General features: G+C 36.6%; 1 protein-coding gene across 1 annotated transcript in view; it reads right to left on the minus strand.

Annotated features, from left to right (window-relative positions):
• The window catches only part of SEMA3D (semaphorin 3D), a 205,527-nt gene that overhangs the window by 21,315 nt on the left and 170,571 nt on the right, over nucleotides 1-13,641 (minus strand). The window contains exons 15-16 of the mRNA XM_037837475.1: nucleotides 11,538-11,695; nucleotides 9,318-9,382 (exon numbers count right to left, since the gene is read on the minus strand). Of these exons, the coding sequence (XP_037693403.1) occupies nucleotides 9,318-9,382; nucleotides 11,538-11,695 (223 nt within the window). The remainder of the gene's footprint in view (nucleotides 1-9,317; nucleotides 9,383-11,537; nucleotides 11,696-13,641) is intronic.

The raw sequence follows: 13,641 nt of genomic DNA on the forward strand, positions 1-13,641 counted from the left end.
ATGGCTTCACAGGGGAATTCTACCAAACTTTCCAGAAAGAACTGACACCAATCTTACTCAAACTCTTTCAAAACATTGAAGAAAATGGAACACTACCTAACTCATTTTATGAAGCTAACATCAATCTAATACCAAAACCAGGCAAAGATGCTGCAAAAAAGGAAAACTACCGGCCAATCTCCCTAATGAATATAGATGCAAAAATCCTCAACAAAATACTTGCAAATCGAATCCAAAGACACATTAAAAAAATCATACACCATGACCAAGTGGGGTTCATTCCAGGCATGCAAGGATGGTTCAACATAAGAAAAACAATCAATGTATTACAACACATTAAAAACTCGAAAGGGAAAAATCAATTGATCATCTCAATAGATGCTGAAAAAGCATTTGACAAAATCCAACATCCGTTTTTGATAGAAACACTTCAAAAGGTAGGAATTGAAGGAAACTTCCTCAACATGATAAAGAGCATATATGAAAAACCCACAGCCAGCATAGTACTCAATGGTGAGAGACTGAAAGCCTTCCCTCTAAGATCAGGAACAAGACAAGGATGCCCGCTGTCACCACTGTTATTCAACATTGTGCTGGAAGTGCTAGCCAGGGCAATCCGGCAAGACAAAGAAATAAAAGGCATCCAAATTGGAAAAGAAGAAGTAAAACTGTCATTGTTTGCAGATGATATGATCTTATATCTAGAAAACCCTGAGAAATCAACGATACACCTACTAGAGCTAATAAACAAATTTAGCAAAGTAGCAGGATACAAGATTAATGCACATAAGTCAGTAATGTTTCTATATGCTAGAAATGAACAAACTGAAGAGACACTCAAGAAAAAGATACCATTTTCAATAGCAACTAAAAAAATCAAGTACCTAGGAATAAACTTAACCAAAGATGTAAAAGACCTATACAAAGAAAACTACATAACTCTACTAAAAGAAATAGAAGGGGACCTTAAAAGATGGAAAAATATTCCATGTTCATGGATAGGAAGGCTAAATGTCATTAAGATGTCAATTCTATCCAAACTCATCTACAGATTCAATGCAATCCCAATCAAAATTCCAACAACCTACTTTGCAGACTTGGAAAAGCTAGTTATCAAATTTATTTGGAAATGGAAGATGCCTCGAATTGCTAATGACACTCTAAAAAAGAAAAACCAAGTGGGAGGACTTACACTCCCTGACTTTGAAGCTTATTATAAAGCCACAGTTGCCAAAACAGCATGGTACTGGCACAAAGATAGACATATAGATCAATGGAATCGAATTGAGAATTCGGAGATAGACCCTCAGATCTATGGCCGACTGATCTTTGATAAGGCCCCCAAAGTCACCGAACTGCGCCATAATGGTCTTTTCAACAAATGGGGCTGGGAGAGTTGGATATCCATATCCAAAAGAATGAAAGAGGACCCCTACCTCACCCCCTACACAAAAATTAACTCAAAATGGACCAAAGATCTCAATATAAAAGAAAGTACCATAAAACTCCTAGAAGATAATGTAGGAAAACATCTTCAAGACCTTGTATTAGGAGGCCACTTCCTAGACTTTACACCCAAAGCACAAGCAACAAAAGAGAAAATAGATAAATGGGAACTCCTCAAGCTTAGAAGTTTCTGCACCTCAAAGGAATTTCTCAAAAAGTTAAAGAGGCAGCCAACTCAATGGGAAAAAAATTTTTGGAAACCATGTATCTGACAAAAGACTGATATCTTGCATATACAAAGAAATCCTACAACTCAATGACAATAGGACAGACAGCCCAATTATAAAATGGGCAAAAGATATGAAAAGACAGTTCTCTGAAGAGGAAATACAAATGGCCAAGAAACACATGAAAAAATGTTCAGCTTCACTAGCTATTAGAGAGATGCAAATTAAGACCACAATGAGATACCATCTAACACCGGTTAGAATGGCTGCCATTAAACAAACAGGAAACTACAAATGCTGGAGGGGATGTGGAGAAATTGGAACTCTTATTCATTGTTGGTGGGACTGTATAACGGTTCAGCCACTCTGGAAGTCAGTCTGGCGGTTCCTTAGAAAACTAGATATAGAGCCACCATTCGATCCAGCGATTGCACTTCTCGGTATATACCCGGAAGATCGGAAAGCAGTGACACGAACAGATATCTGCACGCCAATGTTCATAGCAGCATTATTCACAATTGCCAAGAGATGGAAACAACCCAAATGTCCTTCAACAGATGAGTGGATAAATAAAATGTGGTATATACACACGATGGAATACTACGCGGCAGTAAGAAGGAACGATCTCGTGAGACATATGACAACATGGATGAACCTTGAAGACATAATGCTGAGCGAAATAAGCCAGGCACAAAAAGAGAAATATTATATGCTACCACTAATGTGAACTTTGAAAAATGTAAAACAAATGGTTTATAATGTAGAATGTAGGGGAACTAGCAGTAGAGAGCAATTAAGGAAGGGGGAACAATAATCCAAGAAGAACAGATAAGCTATTTAACGTTCTGGGGATGCCCAGAAATGACTATGGTCTGTTAATTTCTGATGGATGTAGTAGGAACAAGTTCACTGAAATGTTGCTATATTATGTAACTTTCTTGGGGTAAAGTAGGAACATGTTGGAAGTTAAGCAGTTATCTTAGGTTAGTTGTCTTTTTCTTACTCCCTTGTTATGGTCTCTTTGAAATGTTCTTTTATTGTATGTTTGTTTTCTTTTTAACTTTTTTTTTCATACAGTTGATTTAAAAAAGAAGGGAAAGTTAAAAAAAAAAAAAAAAAAAAGGAAAAAAAAAAGATGTAGTGCTCCCTTGAGGAGCCTGTGGAGAATGCAGGGGTATTCGCCTACCCCACCTCCATGGTTGCTAACATGACCACAGACATAGGGGACTGGTGTTTTGATGGGTTGAGCCCTCTACCATAAGTTTTACCCTTGGGAAGACGGTTGCTGCAAAGGAGAGGCTAGGCCTCCCTGTATTTGTGCCTAAGAGTCTCCTCCTGAATGCCTCTTTGTTGCTCAGATGTGGCCCTCTCTCTCTGGCTAAGCCAACTTGAAAGGTGAAATCACTGCCCTCCCCCCTACGTGGGATCAGACACCCAGGGAAGTGAATCTCCCTGGCAACGTGGAATATGACTCCCGGGGAGGAATGTAGACCCGGCATCGTGGGACGGAGAACATCTTCTTGACCAAAAGGGGGATGTGAAAGGAAATGAAATAAGCTTCAGTGGCAGAGAGATTCCAAAACGAGCCGAGAGATCACTCTGGTGGGCACTCTTACGCACACTTTAGACAACCTTTTTTAGGTTCTAAAGAATTGGGGTAGCTGGTGGTGGATACCTGAAACTATTAAACTACAACCCAGAACCCATGAATCTCGAAGACAGTTGTATAAAAATGTAGCTTATGAGGGGTGACAATGGGATTGGGAATGCCATAAGGACCAAACTCCACTTTGTCTAGTTTATGGATGGATGTGTAGAAAAGTAGGGGAAGGAAACAAACAGACAAAGGTACCCAGTGTTCTTTTTTACTTCAATTGCTCTTTTTCACTCTAATTATTATTCTTGTTATTTTTGTGTGTGTGCTAATGAAGGTGTCAGGGATTGATTTAGGTGATGAATGTACAACTATGTAATGGTACTGTAAACAATCGAAAGTACAAAAAAAAAATATGTAATCAATTTCATAGATAGTTCTGGAAGAGCAGTGTTCTTCACTTTTAAAGAGAAATTCTATCAAGATTTGGTCCATGAGTTTATCATATAACATTAAGAAATTTTTATGTCAGAAAAGTAAGTATGGGGGTCTATCCTTGAAGGGATTACTATAATGATGAAAATAAGCCAGAGGCTCTAAGATAAAAGAAGTAGACCTTATCTTTATTATCTACCCCCAAATTTTCTTTTCATTAAAGGAGAGATGCTTCAACCCAACACGCATTGGCCATGAGATAGTTAATGGGAAGCTAAAGGAGCAGTTCCTCAGATACCTTATTCTTGTAAAACAATTGCACCATCTGAAACACATTCCATCCGGAGTAGCCAAAGGCTGTGTCCCATGTTTGATCTAAGATCTGTAGCTTAAATTTGATCAAATAAAAAATGACGGGTGTTCAGCCTGGCCCAAACATGTGCTTTTTCATCATATTTTCAGATGTCTCAATCTACAGATGGGCTTACTTAACATTTTAGGTATACCAAAGATTACGGCTTAAGGGACATAAGTGAATTCCAAACCTAAGCACACAAAATTATCAACAAATGGCATGAATGCACATATATTCAATTGTTATGTTTTTTCTTCCCCAAGAAACTTCATTTGAACTTATTTGTGTATTACCAGCAATGATTAAGTAAGGTACCTTGACACCATTATGAATTAACCTCATTTAACCTTCAAAATGTGTGGATTCCATTTGAAACCTATCTCCAGCCAATTCAATAAATTACATTATCATAGCTAATAAATTCCTAAAGCACAGAAAGATCACTAATACCGACCATGGAAGAGAAAGACACTCATCATCTCATAATAACAGAAACCATTTTCCTGAGCAAAGAGAGCTGGTGAATAAATTAGGGAGGATGCAGATTAATTGTCAGAAGATGGGAGAGGCCCAGGAGAAACCTGATTAGACTGATTCAACCAAACAATTTTTCAATTTAGTAGGCAATAAACTAGTGAAATCAAATGGATAACTGAAAAGAGTGAGATTATTTGTTAAGTGAGTAAAAATAGCATCTCTATGATATGCACAACACATCAGTTTGACTGAAAATGAATATCTAGAATTCATTGTTGCTTCTAATAATATTTCTTTCATTTGAGTTTTAAATTTGTTATCTTTAAATTTAAAATGTACATGTGTATGTAGGTGTGCTGGTTTGGATATATTATGTCCCCCAGAGAAGCCATGTTCTTTAATGCAATATTGTGTGGGCAGACTTAGTCTTTTGATTACGGTGGAACCTTTGGATTCAGTGTTTCCATGGAGATTTGAGCCACCCAACTGTGGTGAGATCATTGATTAAATTATTTCCATGGAGGTGTGGACCCCACCCATTCAGAATGGGTCTTAATTAGATCACTGGAGTCCTTTAAGAGAGCTCACAAAGAGGAGAAGCCCAAAGAAGCTGAGAGAGACACTTGGAGAGGAGCTGAGAGCTGACACAGACACTGACATTTGGAGATGCTTGGAGATGCAGATCTCCTGATGCTAAGCTAAGAGATGAACCCCAGAGGTTGCCCCAGAGAAGCTAAGAGAGGACCCCCAGACACTTAGAGAGAAACACCCTAGGAGAACAAGCAAGGATGCACAGAGGCTGAGAAAGAGAAGCTAAGAGAGACAAAAGCCCAGAGACATTTTTGAGAAAGCAATTTTGAAACACAACCCAGGAGCAAAGGACCAGCAGATGCCAGTCACGTGCCTTCTTAGCTGACACAGGTGGCCTGGACGCCATTGCCTTTTTTCAGTGAAGGTATCCTCTAGTTGATGCCTTAGTTTAGATACTTTTATGGCCTTAGAATTGTAAATTTGTAACCAAATAAATCCCCTTTATAAAAGCCATCCATTTCTGATATTTTGCATAAAGGCAGATCTAGCAAACCAGAACAGTAGGTATAAATGTATGTTTATATAGAGAGAATATTCTGTTATTAAATAACCTTTTAAATGTGCAAAAGTTGTATACATAGTGTTAGAAAATAGCAGAATATTTAATTCTGAAAAGATTATTTTATTTAATCTGCTAGAGTGCAATAATTTTTTTCACAATGAAATGCCTGTGATAATGCTGTATAATAAATATATGACATATCAGTAGCATGCAAGATTAAATCTGTTTAGCATTTTTCAGTTCATATACATGCTCTGGTGATTTTATATCATGCATAATAATGTATTATCACAGACTTCAACAATTAGAGTAATGAGAAAAGAAAGGAAGGATGGAAGAAAGGGAATGATTATTGGCTTATTATTCAAGACTTGGTTACCTAGCAAAATGCAATACACATTTATGTTGGATTATTAAGCAAGTAATCTCCTTTTTTTCTTTTCTGAGAAACATTGTTTACATCTGCTCCCTTTTTTCTCCATTGTGATTGCAACTGCTTTAGTTGGTAAATAGTCTAATAATCTCACCTTTAAGTCTCACAATTGATCCTTGGCCTTTAGTTTCTCCTATTCCAATCAAGTATTTGTACCAGTGTCAACTACTTCTATTTTCTAAAAATTATCTCTCTATTCCCTACAGAGAAATATGAAAGAGCTCCCTATCATCTGCATAGATTAATATAGGGTCATCCATAGATTAATATAGGGATTGCATAATCTTAACCCAACCCACATGATGGTCTGTCTGATTTTAATTAGTTACTTCATTAACTTTTTAAAATTTGACTTTTTCCTCAAGTCACAGCTCAAATACTGTCCATCTGAGTAACTCTTCCTTTACCCATCATTAAGTAATTAGCCTTGTTTGCCTATTATACATGAAGCATTTCTTTAAGTGCTGGGGATATAGGGTTAATATGACAGGCAAAGTCAGTGCCCTCAAGAGGCTTTCATTTTGGTAAGGGAGACAAAGTAATGAAGCAAATGAGTAAATACAGAATATAGTATCTGGCAGTGTTATGCACTACAAATAAAAATAAAGCAGATTAGGGAACATGAACAACAAGAGAGGAAAGGTATTTCAAACAGGGTAATCAGGGAAGGTCCCTCTGAGGTTGACGATGATGCAAGAGAAGGACAGAGAATGTGTTAGGAACCAGATCAAGTAGAGTCTTGTAGGTCATGGCAAAGCTTACGGATTTTTTACGAATTGTGTTAAGAGGCTAGTGGCAGATTTTGAGTAGGGGAATAACATTATTTGATTTAAGTTTTTAAAAACACTACCCTGGCTTCTGAGTGGGAAACAGACTGAAAGGGGGCAATCATGGTAGTAGAAGACCGGATTAGAAGCCGCTGAAGAAGTGCAGTGGCTTAAGTGAGGCTGAGATCCATGAAGGCAGTGTGTAGTACAGCAAAAAGGACTTTTTGAGGGAGTGGATAAAAGATGTGAAAGAAATATAAGAATAAAAAATGACTCATAGCTTTCTGACCTAAGCAATCAGGTGAATGATGGTACTCTCTATTAATATGAGAAAGTATACAGAACAAATAGGTTTTTGAAGAAGCTAAGGATTCTTTCTCAGACCTATGTTTCAGATGGACTAGGCATCCAAGTGGAGTTCTTGAGTAGGTGGTTAAGCATACAAATCTGGCAGATGGGGAGAGGTCAGAACCTCTCAATTTAGTACTCAAATGGTCTCTAAGTGGAAATTGAAGGGGATTAGGGAGTGGATAGAGAGAGATTGGAAAAGGATGGAAAAGTAGCTTGGGGCATTCCAATATTTAGAAGGTAGGAATAAAAGAAAAGTTAAGAGCACTCAGACGAAGCAGTCTGTAAGATAAACCATCTGTAAGAAGGATGTGTTGCTGTGGAAACAGTATGCTGGGATGCAGTCTCTCTTAAAACAAAAAGCCTTGATTTGTAGTTCTTGCCAATTTCCATCATGCAAATACTCCCACTGTGACTGATTTCAAGCTACCAATAGTTTACCAATCAGCTCACAAAATTCCTAAATATTTAACCACTGGCTTTCATAAGGCTATATGAGCTGGCTCCAGTATACTGCTATATAGAAATCAACTGAAAAGTGTTTCAGAGAAGAAGTAAGAGATTAGTAAAAATGAGGAACAGAAAATCCATCATTACATTTTCAAGGAGGAAATTGCTGGTGACCTTGAGAAGAAAGGGCTCAGGAGAGTGATGGTTACAAAAGACTGTGTGCAATGGGTTATGGAAAAAATGAGATACAGGGAAGTGGAGGCAGTTAATTGCATGAGTGCCTTAGGCAGCAACTATATTTAAATTGCTTTCTCCATAATACTTACCATTTTCTGAAACAGTATATATTTTCTTTGTTTTTTGTGTGTATTGCCTGGCTATTCTCCCAACATACACTTGAATATAAGTTACATGAGAGCATGCACGGCTTTCTTTTTTGTTCTTTGGTGTATCTTCAACAACTATAACAGCCCCTGGTAAATCTCATATGCACAAATGCATCACTGTATACAGAGCAGACAGTAATGATTGCTAAATACAACATGGGACATGACAGTGAGTCACCCACACATTATAATGAGAGTTCAAACACACTATTCTGGATGGGAGCTGATTTTGCAGAAGAATGAAATTATGAATTTAAAATAATTGTTTTGCTTTGTTTTCAAATCCAGAAAACACTGCAGGACCACCAGTTTTAGACTACAAAATTTTTAGGCTATTTGCATGAATGGTGGGGTGGTTACTAGCAATGTGATAAAGAAGGAAGGCAGTGCTGCTTTAGTTCCCCTAGTTGTGTGTGTGTAAGTGCATGCCTGTGTGTGCACATGCTTGCATGTACATGCATGCCTGTGTGTGTGTTTTCTATTTGAAGGCAGGGCTAGAGAGTGAAAAGTAAGTAAAGCACTTGAATATATACATTTACAGGTATTTTTCCCTCTGGTATCACACTTACTCCTAGGACCTCATCTCTATTCCCCACACTGCTTCCCTCCTACTCCTGCACTACTTAAACTTCTAGGATCTGCCATTCTATGAAATTTCCTCTGAACAATATTGCCTCTGGTGAACACTCTTTTGTCTAAACTTCCATATCACTAATTGTGTTTTATGACATTTCCCCAAAGAAACTGAAAGCTCTCCTAGGAGTTTCTTTGACCCATGGTATGCCCATGATAATTACATGCACATGGAAGTCACTTAATAAATAATTTACTGATCAAGGAATACATGACTTAATAAATGAATACCAAATAAAGTGCAGGTTACCTAAAACTTCTTTCTAATAAGTGCCTACCGTTTTATCAAACTTTTCTAGGAAGGCCTCTGAGTTTACTCTAGATGTCCAAATGTTTTGGGCTATCCTACTTTATTTCTAATAGCAGTTTTCAAACTTTACAAGCATGGATAAACCAGTTAAAAAAAAAAGGCAACAGTACAGGAATTTTAAAAGACATATTAAACAAATAATGATACAAACAAAGGATTATTCATAGATGCATGGAGTTGATTTATGAAATCTCCCCTTGCTTTTCCAGAAAATAAGCATTACACAAAATGAGATCTTTCTATATAATAGCATGAGTCTCTATATTTTTCCAAATAGATGTTTTAACTCATTTAATAAAAGGACACATAAAGACTAGGCTTAATTTTTTAAATGGGAGAAAAGCATATTAAATCTATACTTACTGTCTTCTATGTCCCAGCACTGGGTTATTGGGTCCCCATACTTCACATCTTGGCGTCTAGCTCTCCTAGAGAAAGGGGTTTAAATTGTTGAGAACTTTGAGCACAATCTTTGGAATATAGGAGCTCTACATCTAACACTATAACAGTAATATATGCAGCACTATGCTTGTCCTTCTGTTTAACTTAAATGCAGGTCACCATTCCAATTCAACCTAACATTAATTCAAATACTACCAGTACTAGAGTCCTATTAGAATGAATCCTATTTAGGCAATAAGATGACCTAAATTTATTTAAGTATTACTATTCCCTTGTTTCTCACTTTTGACAAATTATTCAACAGAACAGGTTGAATACAAATATAATTGAAGTTTCATACACATCAAAAAGGCCTAGTTATCCCTATGTTTTTCTGTCAGTCATTGGGAAAGTAATAAGATATAAAAGAACTTTAGTTACTAGGAAGGAAAATACACACAAATACAAAACTGTTTAGCATATGATGATTTACTGTTACATAGATTTTATTAACAGCAACTTAAATACTTCCTCTTGAAATAGATGTACAAGTTTGGTATGCGTGAATGGTGACATCTTATTTATATCTCCCCATATGTAGTTCATATTGTTTTTCTGGTAGTAGTAATAAAATGAATAATGGCTTTGTGCATCATTGCCACATATTTTCCTTATGAGAAAACAGTAACTACTGTATAAAGAGAGAAAAAAAATCTGCTACATCTTAGTTTTGAAAGTCTTACATTCTTACAGTACATTTTCCTTTTCTTTGACAATTTTATCTTGCCACTTCGGATATTATACAAATGACAGTAAACCTTCAGCAATATCTAGGTTGTTCCTTACAAATGATGTTGACTGGTTGACAACCTGGTACAAGAGTCATCCATCTTACACATCTTGGCCCACATGGACATTGTGTTAGGTAACACAAAACAGCACAATGGCCTGTCTACAACATCAAACATACAGTCTTGGGACATACACAAGGAAAGAAATTATGATGGGATAAAGTACTTAATGTCAAGAATATTTTTAAATCTTAAGGAACAAGGTCAGTTCATCAAACTGAAAGTTTATTACTAACTAACAAGCATTCTTGTTTTTGGCTTCTAGAAAAGCATTCTCCAAAGACTTACTATATGGGTATATTCTCTGTTAAAAACATAATGTTTGTGACATTTTTACTTTCAACTTGTAATCATGGTGTTCTACCCATTCCCATTTACTTCAGAGAGTTTAAGGAACATAAAACATCTCTTAATATTGAGCACTATTTGTTTTTATACTATACAATCACTCCATGATCCCAGACTTTGAGATTTGACACATCAGAAAAATTCCATAAAGGAAAAGGAGCACATGTGGTAGTAGAACTAACATATGCTTGTTATCTTATTTTGTTCATAAAGACCGAAAGATTTCTAAAAATTCATCTACAATTTGCTGACATTTTCCCTAGAGGAAAACGTTCTTTAAACAATTCTTTAGGAAATAGTTATTATAACCCATGTTTTATGAATATATCATAAAGTATATGGCCAATGTCAGTCATGTTGATATTCAGGTTGTTTCCAGCTATTTTGCAATTACAAAGAGTGCTGCCATGAACTTATAACTTTGTGGAACTTTTGCAAATCAGAGTGTAGAATAAATTCCAAGCTGGGAACTGTGGGCTCAAAACAGTGTTATTTTAAGAGTACATATAGCAAAGAACTACAAACAACAAGAAAACGTCTATTTGATAGAAATTGACCAACAGTTATTAGAGTAAAAATAAATTTGCATGGAAAGTCAAGGGGATGTGCTGTGGGCTATATATAACCCACATTTTTACAAACACAAATATTCATACATCATTTGCAAAACAGGAGGTATGAGTATATACATATTTACAAATAAGAAGGGTTGAAGGGAGGATATCAGAAGAATAAAGTAATAAAGCAAAACAAACTTTTAATGGTGTTTGATATATACAAAGGGGAAAAATAAACCATTTATCAGGATTTATAAAGTTCCATTTTTGGAATCTCAGAACATTGCATTATATCCTCCTTTAAATTTTACTTTTATGCAAAAATATAAAGCAATAGTTTAATATTCCTATAACAGACCATATTCTTTATATATTTTAGACTATTAAGCAAGGCATTCAGGTGAGATGTTCATGGTATAGAAAGGAAAGCTCCATGGGCTTCTTACCTTTTTGAAGTGGGTGCATATCGAGAACATGCATTTCCATCCCAGGCACAGTAGGGGTCTCTGGCAAGGCAACAGTCTGCACAAGCTTTCCCATAAGTGTTGCATCTGTGCAAGGAGAGCTGAACCAACCCATCTCGGGAACCAATGTACAATTGTTGCTGCAAATCAGGCAAAACAAATAATTAGAAGCATTTTTCAGACTTGTCTGAATATCACATAATTGGTTTAAATCTTTCTCCCCAGGTGTCCTGCCTATTACAATCACTTGTAAAGAAACATAATGAAGAGTAAAATAAGTCAATCACTTCTACCCGTGGTAGGTTTGAGGTACAGTGGTTAGAAGATGTTGATCCTGAAACGGACAGCATTCTGTAGAGCTAGAGTAACCTTGGCAGTAATTTAAGAAAGTCAAAAAACAGCTGCTAGGCTGAAGAATTAAGATGTCAAATTGTTTCCTGATAGCTGAAAATACACTTTGGTATATTATATTAAGCACAGATGCTATAGGCAAAATGTATGATCTTCCTCTTCTGTGGCTTCTTATATGAAAGATGGCTGAAAAGTGATGTATAAAATTGACCTGTGGTTTAAACTAATCATTTCACTTGCTAACGAAGGGCTGATCCCTGAAGGATAAGAGGTAGAGAAAGCTTTTGGTATCATTGTGAAGAAAGTATTAAAGGGGGTAGAGAGACACCATACCACAGATGAAAGGCTGCATTTCAAAAATAAGTTCTGAAATTGATGCACTACTCCCCATATGTACTCATTTGAGTGTGTGTGTTGGGGGGTGGGGGAGGTGAGGTAGAGTGGGATACAGTAAATAAGCCATGGTCTGGGCCTTCAAAGAATTCATGGTGGTCTCTAATGGACTCTGCCAAACTTCATATGGAGGAAAACATCTTAAAAATAGATATTGGCATAACTAACATAGATGTAGTTAACTGAAATCTGATTTATACCTCCACCAACCATTAAAACTGTGAACTAAGACTCAGTTGCTAAATGCAATGACCACTTTTTAGTTCTTATTCTACTAGACTTCTCTAAGGGTTTGACACTACTCACTACACCCTCCTTGAACTCTTTACTTTTTCCTATTCTCCTTCTTTATCCCTGCCTGACACTTCTGCCTCCTTTGATAATTTCCTTCTTTGCATTAAATATTGGGTTTCTTTTTTCTATTCTCAATTTTTTTTTTTAAATCTTTCTTATTATATAAAGACTCAGAAGTATCTTGAGAATAGCACAATCAAATGTGAACAGAATGATTCCCCTAAATCTACTCCTCTTTCCCTGTGTTGGCAACAGACAACTCACCTAACCATTTACCCAAGACAAAAATCTGGGAGTTGTTGACTCTTCTTTCCTTCATATTCAATCTGTCAGCATGTCTTTTCCATCTTCTCTTATAGAACTCTCTAATCTGTTTCCTCTTCTTCCTCTCCACTGCCATTGCCTTTGTTTTGGATCTTATCATTTCTTTCCTGGATTACTTCTAAGTGCCCTATTTCCCCTGACTTTAGCCTTGTTTTACAGCACCCCTCACCTCCTACCCCAGGACTCAATCCATCTTCCACACTGCCATCAGACTGATCTTCTTTAGAGGAATATCTTATCATGACACTCTCCTGCTTAAAATATTTAAAGGTTTCCATTGCCCCTGAGATAAAATTTAAACTTCTTAGGAGGACATATAAGGATGCTCCTAATCTTGGTCAGGCTTACTTTTCCAGATTCATTTCTATCACCCTTTCCCCTTGATCACACAAACACCCTTTGCTCCAACTGTACACAAACTTATTAGAATAAGCCACAATCTCTTACTCTTCACACCTTTGCAAATATTCTGTCCTTTTACTTGACATATGCTTCCCATTCCATCCCTTTTTGTATATATGGAGATAACTACTACATATTTCAGGGCTCAAGTGACATAGCTCTTCTTTTGGCTATCTTCCCTTGCTTTCCCTCTCCCCGTTTAGGCTAGGTTCCTATCCTCTGTCTCCCTTACATACTTCCTTTACCCTGAATTGTTGACATGCTTCTTTGTCTCCCAGTATCACCATGAGCTTCTAGAAATTAAAGGCTATTTTAGACTAAA

Source organism: Choloepus didactylus, chromosome 5 (assembly GCF_015220235.1).
Source record: "Choloepus didactylus isolate mChoDid1 chromosome 5, mChoDid1.pri, whole genome shotgun sequence".
NCBI lineage: Eukaryota > Metazoa > Chordata > Mammalia > Pilosa > Megalonychidae > Choloepus > Choloepus didactylus.